General features: G+C 44.9%; 1 protein-coding gene across 1 annotated transcript in view; it reads left to right on the forward strand.

Annotated features, from left to right (window-relative positions):
- Positions 1 to 426: 426 nt before the first annotated feature.
- The window catches only part of LTK (leukocyte receptor tyrosine kinase), a 163,483-nt gene continuing 151,567 nt past the window's right edge, over positions 427 to 12,342 (forward strand). The window contains exon 1 of the mRNA XM_084629926.1: positions 427 to 503. Coding sequence (XP_084486052.1) covers positions 443 to 503 — 61 coding nt within the window. The 5' untranslated portion in view covers positions 427 to 442. The remainder of the gene's footprint in view (positions 504 to 12,342) is intronic.

A 12,342-nucleotide genomic window follows, 5' to 3' on the forward strand; every position in this document is an offset into this window, starting at 1 on the left:
ACTCATGCCTAGGGGAATCTATTTTACACTCACCTTACATATCACCTGAATTTGGTCCACAAACTGTGTGCGCGTTGGGGTGAGGGGAATGGAGCAGTTCCATCAAGGCAACTGCAGAATGAGACCGATTAGGAGAGGGGAAACACCTAAAAAGACACTGAATCCAGCTCTTCCAACGGCATGCTAGTGTTTACAAAATGTATTCAGGGGTGCGTTAATAACTGATGTGAGCGCTGCTTCTTGGATTCGCTGCCCCACGCAGTAGCTGAACGTACTGGGGTGAGGGGAACCGTGAGGGTTTTAGGACCCATGAGAACCTTCTTGAGCAGGGGGTGGGAATCCTTCTATAAGCCAGCAAGAGCCCCAGCCTTAACAGCAGAGCTTCTGTGGAGCCGGAGAGAGCGGTCAGCGCGGGGAGAAGCCCCCGGGACCCAGCAGAGCCATGGCTTGTCTCCCGCACCTGGCCAGCCCTCTCCAGCTGCTGCTGCGGCTCTCCACGCTGGGTGAGTGGAGTAACTTCTTTTTCACCCCCTGGCCGCACAGACCGAGTCCCTCTCACCCCCCCCGCCCCCCGACACCAAGTCTCTTATTTCCTGTCCCCGTTTTCTGTTAACTTTTAGCCGGGGGGAGGAGACAAAAAGGAAAAAGAAGCCGACGGTGCCAAACCTCTCTCCCAGTAGATCGCTCCTGATGGCTAGCTACTGAAATGCCTGGGGGGGGGGGGAGTTTGAGAAGGGCTGCGGCTGAGGGAGGTGAAATGAAGAGCGCCCCTTCCACTGGCCCCGGAAGGAGAGGTGTCTCCAGGGAGAGGCTGGGCTGGGGGGGGGGGCAGGGCCCAGCTCGGGGCGATGCGGTGTAGACGGGAGCGGTTCGGGGTGCGAAGCTGGGTCCCCACGCGCCGCGGTGCTCAGGCTGAGTTTCGCAGGGAGTCCCTGTTCCGGTGCCGAGCGGCCGCAGGAGGGACCCGAGCAGGGTAGGAGGGGAGCTGCCAGGAGAGCAGGGTGGGGAGCTGCCTCTTCGCAGGTTCATTGCTAACACTGCCGCGCCGCGCCGCGCCACGAGAGCCTGGAAGGAAAAGGCTCCGGGCGCCTGCCAAGGCGCCCCGCGTTCACGCGGTGCCGGGGACACTGCCAGGAATGCAACTGGGGACGGCGCCTGGTGGCTGGGGCTGCTGTCAAGCGAAGTAGTGCTGCTTACCCTCAGTCTAGTACCTGATCTGCCTTCCCCTGGGGGGGCTATTGTCTAGCTCCTGCAGGGGCTGGCGTAGGTCTTTGCTAGCTCTGGCTAAGTGCTAAAAGGATGTTGCATTTTTATTTGCGTGGGGCCATTCCAGGCCAGCAGCTTGGGAGCAGGTTTCAGCATTTATGGAGACTTCTGCTTACAAAGCCTGGGCCGGGCCATCCATATGTGTTGTTTCTGGCTGTGTTGTTCCCATTGGGAAGACACTAGAAGTTGGCACACCTCTTGTAAGCAGAGCTGCTGTCTGTTTCCCTCTTCTTTGGAGAGCCCCTGGTTCTTTGGTTGCCCAGGGTCTGATTCAGAGCCATTGACTCTTGTTTCAGTCTCCGCTTTTGGTGGAGTGGTTTTCAAACTGTTGTCTGTGATGAGATTATACTTAGGTTTTCTTATAGTGGCTGTTGGCGGGCACATCATTTGAAGGGTGGCTGTCCTCGAAAGAGGTGGATAAGGAAGATGTGTTTTAGAGGGCACAAGTAAGGAGCTAAAGGAAAACAAATATATAGTTTGCAAGCTCTGACCTGCCATATGCCAAAAATATTCTCAATTGTCCAAGAAGTGACAGGGGCACAGAGAGGTTTAACCCCCTTAGCTGGTTTTATGGGCTTCAAAAGGGCATAATCTGCCTTGGAGAAGGAAGATCCTGAGACTCAGCACTCATTTCTTTTAGGGCCTGCTCCTGAGGGAGTCAAGGGGAGTTTTGCTGATGACTTCCATAGAAGCAGGATCAGGCTGTTCATGGCCATTTGTTTCCTGCTGGATTTAACTGCCCTAAGCCCTGGCAGTGACGATAGCTCCAGCCCCACACTGATCTTCTGCTTTCTGCCTGGTGAAATGCACATTCCTTGTGGGCTGTGCCCTGAATGGGCTATACCAGTGTCCCTCTCTTCTGCTGGGTCAAACTTTCAAAGTGCTGGTGCTTATTGAGGGAAGAGGGGGGACCAAAAACCTACAAAAAAGCCCAGAAAATCATATGGAGGAAAGAAGCCCAAACCAGGGTGTTGCTGGGGAGATGCGTTAGCCAGACCGTGGGGGGAAGAGACCTATGCTGCCTCTTCAGCGGCCAAAGTGGAGGCTATAGCCCCAAAACACTGCTGGGGAGGGCAAGGGGAAACCAGACAGAGAATGATTGCCTAGAAAAGAGCCTAGTTTTACATCATCCATGTTGTTCTGAATCCTCCCTTTTAGCAGGTTTCCCCTTGGAATTCCATGAAGGCCAATCCCCTAAGGAAGACTGGGTGCTGATGCGCTCTCTTGATAGAAAGCTTAAATGCCCTGTCAACAGAATTATAGACAAACATATGCCCTAGCGGAGCCTCCCATTTCTAACACACTGTTTGTTCATGACTATACCATGCACCACACAGTGATTTTTAGTGCTGGAGAAGCGAGTGGTGGCTTACTGGTTATGGCCACCACTCTACAGCTAAGGTTGTGAGAACTCTTCTGTTCAAACACCTGTTTTCAGCCCTTTCTATTGTCTGCTGTGCGATTGTTATGGGATGGGATTTTTCAAGCTTCATCTTAGGCGAGAGAAGTTTTCTTGGGGGAAGAGTTTCAGAGTAACCTGTCTAGTCACTTTTGACTTGTGCAACATGAGAGCAGTATTGGAATTAAGGATGTGCTGTTACTAGGTATCTCCTATCAACTTTAATTTCTTAGTAACCTTCTGCTGGTAGCAGCCAGGGAGCTTTTCGTGCTGTCTTTGGGTTTGTCTAAACAAGAAAGTTTCACTGGTTTAACTTAATGTGGGAATTAAAACAAGTTTCCTTAAATCAGTGCAAACCTCTTATTTCAGTTTGAGTGGCTTATTTCAGTTTTGCTTAAGTCGCTTGAGAACAAGTTTTAGCACCTGAGATTAAACCAGTGTAACTTTCTCACAGAGATAAGTCCTTTCTCTGACGTCTGAGGCATCCAGGCATTTAGGTGTCTCTTTCCTTCACTTCGTCTATGCGGAGGTGAACATACTATGAGTGGGGTGAGATGAGGTAACCCCTTCTCCTTCCTCTTGTGGATAGCCTTCCTTTTATTAGCCCCTCAGTCTCTTTTGTGCTACCCATCACAAAGACAGGTTTGTGGTTTCATTAGACCACTCTACTAGTCCCAGGCCAGGACAGCACCAAGTGATCCTTGAAAACTGTTGGAGGAGGATTCAAGCCCCCTTACTAAATAGCAGCCTGTCTCTGGATATGATGTCCACCTTGGGGTGCATGGTACCAGGCACTGCTACCGGCACTGAAGGTTAAGCAGTTGAGGGAGAGTGCCAGTTGGGGATGCCTTGAAATGAAAGGAACAGATTTTTAGGCATGAAAATTGGGGAAGTAGAGGGAATCTTTAAAGTACAATGGAACAGGTCAGGCTAACTGGAGAGGAATTCTGTTTTCAGGGGAAACTCAGGAAGGCATGAAAACTGGGGATTTTCAGCCTCTTATGCAGGGAGGACACATCATGCAAACAAAGGCTGGAAGGAGGGTGGAACAAAGCAAGGGCTCACATGCACTGTTATTTTAAAGTCTGTCTTCTGACCTGGAAGACATGGTCCTTTGACAACTATGGGAGGTAAAGTCCAGCCACTTGTCCATGCTTCTCTGTTCATTACATTGCTACAACACTGTGCTTGCGGCCCACTTAGAAATGGGGAGATTCAGTCAGAGCAATGGATGTACTAGTTCAGTGACATCTCCCTAACTGCATACTGTATGTATGTAAGTGTGTGTGTGTGTGTGTGCAAGCTGTTTGTATATGTGCCTAGTTATGCATGGTGTACTTGTATATGTATGTGCATCTACATGCTGTGTGTGTGACTACCTGTTTAGATGTGCTCTATCCTGTACTATGTAGGTGCATTTGTGTACAAATGCTTGTCTTCAGATTGTAGGGGTGTGTAGCAATGATGATAGTGGTTGTTTCCTTTCCTGGAAGGGAAACTCCTGCTTGTAATTCCATGCTGGATCATGGCAACATTCCTTCTGGCCCCAGAAAAATAGTAATAGAAACAAAGATAACTTGAACTCTCCTTAAACTTTCAGTGAAAGACAGAAAAAAGTGAGTGAGGGAGAGGAGACAGATAAGCTTCCTAGAAACAGAAATAAACAGAGGGGAAATTACAGCAGATCAAAATTTAGCCTCTAAACTGATGTAGCTCCGTTGACTTGAGTGGAGTTACACTGACTTATACCAACTGAGAATCTGGCCCTAGATATTTAAAGACCCTTGATCCAAAACTAAAACCTTCTTAGCACAGCTGTGATTCCTGACCCAAGAGCCTGAATCACAGCAGGAAAACAATCACACTGATTACTGAACTAGACCAGGTTTCAGAAGGGCAGCCCTGTTGGTCTGTATTGGCAAAAACAACGAGGAGTCCTTGTGGCACCTTAGAGACTAACAAATGTTTTTGGACATAAGCTTTCATGGACTATAACCCACTTCATCAGATGCATGGAGTGAAAAATACAGTAGGTAGGTATAAATATACAGCACATGAAAAGCTGGGAGTTGTCTTACCAAGTGGGGGGGGGGGGTCAGTGCTAACGAGGCCAATTCAATCAGGGTGGATGTGGCCCATTCACAACAGTTGACAAGAAGGGGTGAATATCAACACTGGGAAAATTACTTTTTATAGTGACCCAGCAGCTCCCAGTCTTTATTCAGTCCTAATTTGATGGTGTCAAGTTTGCAAATTAATTCCAGTTCTGTGGTTTCTCGTTGAAGTCTGTTTTTGAAGGGTTTTTTGTTGAAGAATGGCGTCTTTTAAGTCTGTTTATTGAGTGTCCAAGGAGATTGAAGTGCTCTCCTTCTGGTTTTTGAATGTTACAGTTCTTGATGTCAGATTTGTGTCCATTTATTCTTTTGCATAGAGACTGTTTAGTTTGGCCAATGTACATGGCAGAGGGGCATTGCTGGCACATGACATATATCACATTGGTAGATGTGCAGGTGAATGAGCCCCTGATGGTGTTGCTGATGTGGTTAGGGCCTATGATGGTGTCCCTTGAATAGATATGCGGACAGAGTTGGCAACAGGGTTTGTTGCAGGGATAGGTTCCTGGGCTAGTGTTTCTGTTGTGTGGTGTGTACTTGCTGGTGAGTATTTGCTTCAGGTTTGGGGGCTGTCTGTAAGCGAGGACTGGCCTGTCTCCCAAAGTCTGAGAGAGTGAGGGATCGTCTTCCAGGATAGGTTGTAGATCCTTGATGATGCGCTGGAGAGGTTTTAGTTGGGGGCTGTAGGTGATGGCTAGTCGTGTTCTGTTATTTTCTTTGTTGGGCCTGTCCTGTAGCAGGTAACTTCTGGGTACCCTTCTGGCTCTATCAATCTGTTTCTTCACTCCAGCAGGTGCATACTGTAGTTGTAAGAATGCTTGATAGAGCTCTTGTAGGTGTTTGTCTCTGTCTGAGGGGTTGGAGCAAATGTGGTTGTATCTTAGGGCTTGGCTGTAGACAATGGATTGTGTGATGTGGTCTGGATGAAAGCTGGAGGCATGTCGGTAAGTATAGTGGTCAGTATGTTTCCGGTATAGGATGGTGTTTATGTGACCATCGCTTATTTGCACTGTAGTGTCCAGGAAGTGGATCTCTTGTGTGGACTGGTCCAGGCTGAGGTTAATGGTGGGGTGGAAGTTGTTGAACTAGACCAGGCTCACAGCCCTTCCCTGCATCTGAGCACAGTTCATCCTCTGGAAATTCCTCTCTTACTTGCTCCCCTTCCTGTCTCCTCTCCCACATTACAGCACTGGGTTCACTTTTGGTGTGACAGAACCTGTTGGTGCAGAGAAACAAAAGATGGAAAGGAATCCTTGTGTACAAAGCATCAGATAGGTAATAGGTACGACAGCAGGCTGTGTGGAACAGCAGAAAACTTAGATCTCTTATGAGAGATGTGTGACAGCAGATATGACACTTGGCTGTTTGGGCTGGAGGGGAATTCAAAGCCAGATAGCCAGACTGTGACCAGCACCTTTGAGGGTCCATACTGGATGAGGGTGCAAGGAGCTTTCTCTGCCCCATGCACAGGGGTCAGTCACAGTCCAAGCCTAGGATTAGTGCCTACATATGCCTTTGAAAAAGAGACAATGGAGGTGGGACCAGAGCCTTGCACAGTATAATGGAATTGGCTGACTGCAGGGTGGAGTGTACTTCCTAGTGGGTGCCATGCCCTGGGTTAGTGAGACTCCATGATGCTCCCTATTCAGGGCTGTAATTTGTCGTCATCAGATCCATAATGAGCGATGGGTAACAGAGAGGGAAATAACATTGGCTTAGTGTAGAATTAAGGGAGATGGAGGTGGCTGTTCAATAAGCGAGAAGGGAACTCTCTGATAGACACTGGAATAAGAGAAGAGCTCTGATTTGTGTCTATTGAATTTCCAGGCCAAATAAAACTCCATTAAGGAGTTGGTAGTGATTCTCTATTTGAATCTTGAAGGTAGTTGGTTGAAAAACATGAAACTCTTCACAACCATTTTTTGTCAATATATTTCCCCCACTTTTCATTAAAAAAATGTGGATGTAAAGTTTCCAGCCAGCTTTACTTAAGGGAAAGAAACCTCAATGTCCTAGATTGTAACAAATAATAATAAATGCATCTATTAGAAAAGGACATTCAGAGTTAAGGTTAATAATTTTTTAAAAGTAGGGGAAACATGGAAATACAGAACTGAAGTAACTCAAACACCCTGGGACTCTTATGTTCCCACATCCTGACTTGGCTTCCATGTAGAGGTAGATCCATATCTGTCATAAGCGCCACAGATTTACAGCTAGTCAGTGTCTGAAATCCCTTATCCCTTGGCATTTCCCCCCAGGAATTATGCCTATTTATAGGTTTCAGAGTAACAGCCGTGTTAGTCTGTATTCGCAAAAAGAAAAGGAGTACTTGTGGCACCGATGAAGTGAGCTGTAGCTCATGAAAGCTCATGCTCAAATAAATTGGTTAGTCTCTAAGGTGCCACAAGTACTCCTTTTCTTTTTGCCTATTTATAGGTATTCATCTACATAGTTGTAGCATAGTATGTGTATCAGAATATAGAGAACAAGTCTGAGGGTATATGCGGCTTAAGATATCCACAGATCCACTGTTTTATATTAAGAATTTGAAATGGTAAAATTCTTGCTGCCTGGCAGAAGGGAATGAGATTGGTAAATTGGGATGGGGCTGGATGGGTTTTCAGTGTGTGTTAATATGTAAAAGGTGAGATGTTTGCATTCCTCTCATTAAGGAGAACAGCCTCTGATAGTATAGTTTGCATACACACACGTGATGGGCGATGCATTGACTAGTATACTGAGTAAGGTACAGAGTACCAGGGGTTAGACTAACACAGCTTATGCTGTCTATGTTGAAAATGAATATTGTGCGGGCATAACTGTCCCATGATTTAGTTGAGGATGTTTGAGTACCTTGACTTTGCAATTCCATCCTTTCCTGGGTTTGTTTTCGTTGTAGTTATTTTAACTTTGTTTTTCCAAGATTTCCATTCTTTGTAGTTTTCCTTAATTTTTCACATACATTTTTTAGGTCCCCCCCCCCCCCCCAAGTGGTTAATGCATATTTGTTACTGTAATATAAGTTTAACAAATTTCTTTCTTGGGAATTCCTTAGGCTTTTTTTAAAGGTACTTTAAGATTTGTCCTCTGACTTTGGATGTGCGTTATTGGTTTAGGGAATCCATGTCTCTGCATTTGTAACCTTTTTAAAGCATGAAATTCACCACATGAACACTTTTAATGCTTTAGAAACCTTTCAGAATTGCTTCACATGTTTCATAAGCTCTGCAAAACTGTGGGTTTGTAATCACCATAGGAGCTTGAGCAGCATTTAAAATTTCAGATCAGGAACTGGCATAAAGATTGGCATTTCAGCTATAGATTTTAAGTTATATTAGATCCTAAAGTCTACAAACCATGATGCAATATTCACACCCGGCAACAAATGTTTGGAATTGTTGACCAAGGATTGTGGTGGAGTCTCCATCACTGACAACTTGTAAATCAAGATTGGATGTTTTTCTAAAAGATCTGTTCTGGGAATTATTTTGGAGAAGTTCCATGGCCTGTGTTATACAGGAGGTCAGACTAGATGATCACAATGGGCTCTCCTGGCTTTGGAATCTAGGAATCCACCTCTACCTTCTCTCATTCAGTGCATCCCACTCCACTCCCAGGACCGGGAATAGAATACAGGAATCCTCACTCTCAGCCCCTGCTTTCACTCACTCATGAGACCCAACTCCACTTCCAGGAACAAAGTCATGAATAGTTTTGTTCAGCCAAAATACGCATTCTTCAGAAAAAAAAGAAATGAAAACATTCCCCAGCTCTAATTATAAGTGAACAAAAAGTGTTATGAGAATTTTCCCAAAAAAGTCGTTCTAATTTTTCTGTATCTGATATCTCAGAAAGGGTTTGTCCAATTCACCTCAAAATAGAAAGGGGGGAAAAAAGTTCTGGCTACAGACATTTCAGACTCTCTGGAGTAATGGGTACAGAGGGAAGATTTGAATCTCCCTCCCTACCACCCTCAAAATTAGCCTCTTGGTATAATTTTTGCATTTATTATTTTTACAGACTGGTGCCTTGGCTGTCCAGGTAGTCTTAAAATCCTCAGTGTAATGAAAATTCAGCTCTTAGCACCGAATCAAGAGCTGTAATTCATTCACTTCCTCCTACCAATACACACACACTCACCCTTTCCTTTCCATGCTGTTCTTGATGCTTCAAGGCTCTTAGAAAATACTTTCTGTTCAGTTACTTACTTTTGTCTTTCATATGCTGTTCATTTTCTTTGTCTGAGAAATCGGGGGCAGTTTTTCCACTGCAATCCCAAAATAGTCCTGTCTTTTCCAGGTCAATGTGGAAAACAAAATCTGTTTAATATTTTATAAAACTGCCAACTTCTTTTGGATCTCATTTCTGCACTGGTATTGGGAGCTGAAAAGATGTGGAGGGAATTTATAGGAAATCCTTTATTTCTTGTTTCATATTTTCCCTCCAAAATCTCTAAGACTCAGAAAACTCAACATATACAGTTAACAATATTTTGAAAAATCAGCTCATTATTACTTGAGTACAGATGTGAGTAATGTTTAGGGTGACCAGATAGCAAGTGTGAAAAATCGGGACATGGGGGGGGGGTAATAGGCCCCTATATAAGAAAAAGCCCTGAATATCAGGACTGTCCCTGTAAAATCGGGACATCTGGTCACCCTAATAACATTCATGTTAATATCAGAAATGGTTACATCCACCTTACTGTTTCATAGCTACTGACATGAATACCATTTGTGACTGTATCAACATTAGCCAACTTATCAATTTTAGTAACATTTATGACTAGATTAGTCCTTCCTGTTTGTTACTAAGCCTCAGTAGAAGTATCATGTATTCCTGTTTCAGTGTATATGCAGTAGGAGTTATATCCCTTACAGCATTACTAGTAGATACTCCTAATTACTGAAGGAACACCACCATGTTGACTGTTACAAGGATTGAGCAGAAGTAATAGCCAAGAAAATGAGGCTTGTTTGTCATTTATTTGCAGACAGTGTGGTAGGATATCTTCTCTCTCCTCCCCACCCCCCACCCCCGTAAACGTAGACGTTAAAATGTAGAATTGCTGACTTTTCCATTGGACTTTTTAGGGATCATGAGGGTAAGATTAGTGGTGAGTGAATATGAAGAGGTTTAAAGTTCAGGCTATGTTCAGTTAAACTCTCAAACATTCAGATGCTTAGAACTACTTGAATCTTTTTGACTCTGCAAAACTGACTGGAAATCTGAGAATGGGCTTCCTCATCAGATCTCCAGGACTTCCCTGGGTGATTGCAGCCAGAAATGACCCAAGAAGCATCTTTTTAGTGGAATTCTTCTGATTTTGGTCCCAGCCAGAGTTTGGACATTTTAAGAGTATGAAAATGAAAGGGTTATTCAAATGCTTCAAAAATCTTAGCAGTGGTTCAGATCACATTTGCTTTGGGACATGTCAGATGACATGGGAAGGGTGTGACTCTTATTTTTCATGAACAGGTTCACCAAACTCTAGGGTAGGAGGAAAAAGGAAGTGCCCAATTGGCTATTCCAATTCCATTCCACTGTGGGGAAACAAATGCCAGATATGAAACTTGCTGACAAGCACACTAACCTCCCAACATCAATTTGTAACATCACAAAGACAATTTAAAAAGCCAGCAGTAGATATTTTTCTTACTACTGGGACCTGAACTGGTTTCCATGGAAGTTGATAGCAAAACTCCCATCAGCTTCAGTGGGTGGAAAATCAGGCCCCAGTGGGTGGAAAATCAGGCCCTTCGCCTTTAAGTTTATACTGGATTTTAATTAATTTTAAAGAAATACAGAGAAACAGTTGGTTCACCATAGAGCCCTAAAATAAGAAATCACTTTCCTTTTAGCCCCATGGCTGAAATAGGCAGCTGCTTTCAGATTTGATCAAGCCACAGAAGGGCCTTTGGCTGAGTAAAGAAACCTTTATACAGCTGGGGAGTGGACTGAAGTTGTTCTGAAGAGGAAAAAGGGCAGGACTAGATTTAGCTCCCTAAAGAGAGGCAGCCAAATAGTTTAGGGCCTAGGCTTAGGTTTTGTAAACAAAAGGTTTTATAGACTGTTCACAGAAATGTTTTCATGATTTTTGAAAAACATGTCAGCCATATTAAAAAAACAAAACCCTTAAATATTCCTTTCTAGCAACCCCAATTCCAAAGGATTAGGCTAGTGTTTGAGAACTAGGAAGTGAAGCTCACTAGAAGCAGGAAGTGGAACGGAAGACTGACTTAGTTTCTCTTGATGAGCTGAGTGAAATGCAAAGGGTAAATAAGTAGCATAAATGGTGATGGAAAAGCAGTACTGGCCAGCCCGCAAGCATCGAGAGGTCATAAGCCAGTTCCTCCACCCACCACCTGCCCCCCAAAAGTCATGAGATGGACTTGAAAATCATGAGATTAAAAAATTGTGTTCTTTTTATGTGCTTTCTGGCTTTTGAGCCTTTACAGTTTTTGTTTTCAAACTTTTCTCTAAAACTCCGAAGCCCTGAAACTTTTTTTTTTAAATGAGGGCTGTGATTTTCATGTAATCACCTGACTCCAGGAGCTGGGCCTCTAAGAAAAACATCAAATGTCATGAGACCAGTGAGAGAATCGTGAGAGTTGGCAGCACGGAGGTGATTGTAATACTTTCAGTTTTACTAACCATACAGTGTTACTAAAAGCACATGCAGGGAACACTTTAAAATCAGCCTTTCCTTGTTGACAATACTTAAAGCAGAGCAGGTGAACTGGGAAGCAGCACTATCTAACATTTAGAACAGGGGAGTGGGAGTCAGAATTCCTGGAATCTGTTCCCAGTTCTGCCCCTGACTTGCTGTCTGATTTTGGGCAAGTGACTTAACCTCAGTGCCTCCGTTTCCCAATCTGTAAAATAGGGACAGTACCATCTACCACTGAGGGTGATCTGAGCCTTAAATCCTTAATGTTTGTGAAGAACTTTCTGATTCTCCAAAACAGGTGCAATATACAGTGCACAGCATCATTATTACTTGTTATATATTTTATATACTATGCCGGGGCGGCCAATCTGAGCCTGAGAAGGAGCCAGAATTTACCAATGTACATTGCCAAAGAGCCGCAGTAATACGTCGTCAGCCCCCCATCAGCTCCGCTCCCAGCACCTCCCACCCACCGGCAGCCCCACTGATCAGTGCCTCCCTCTCTCTCTCTCTCCCTGTGCCTCCCAATCAGCTGTTTTGTGGCATGCAGGAGGCTCTGCGGGGGGAGGGGAAAGAGCAAATCGTGGCAGGCTCAGGGGAGGAGAAGGGGTGGCGTGGGGGCAGGGCTGTGGCAGAGCCAGGGGTTGAGCCGTGAGCCCCCCCGGCACATGGGAAAGTTGGCGCCTCTAGCTCCAGCCCTGGAGTTGGTGCCTGTACAAGTAGCCGCATGTTAACTTCTGAAGAGTTAATATATGTGGCTCCGGAGCCACAGGTTGGCCCCCCCTGTACTGTGCTCTATTATCTATTGCAAAAGTAACCCAGAATCCTGAACTCAAATTCAGGCAGATATTGGAATATTTTACTTTAAAATGTGTATTTGTCATTCTTAT

Source organism: Lepidochelys olivacea (assembly GCF_965140295.1).
Source record: "Lepidochelys olivacea isolate rLepOli2 genome assembly, chromosome: 6".
NCBI lineage: Eukaryota > Metazoa > Chordata > Testudines > Cheloniidae > Lepidochelys > Lepidochelys olivacea.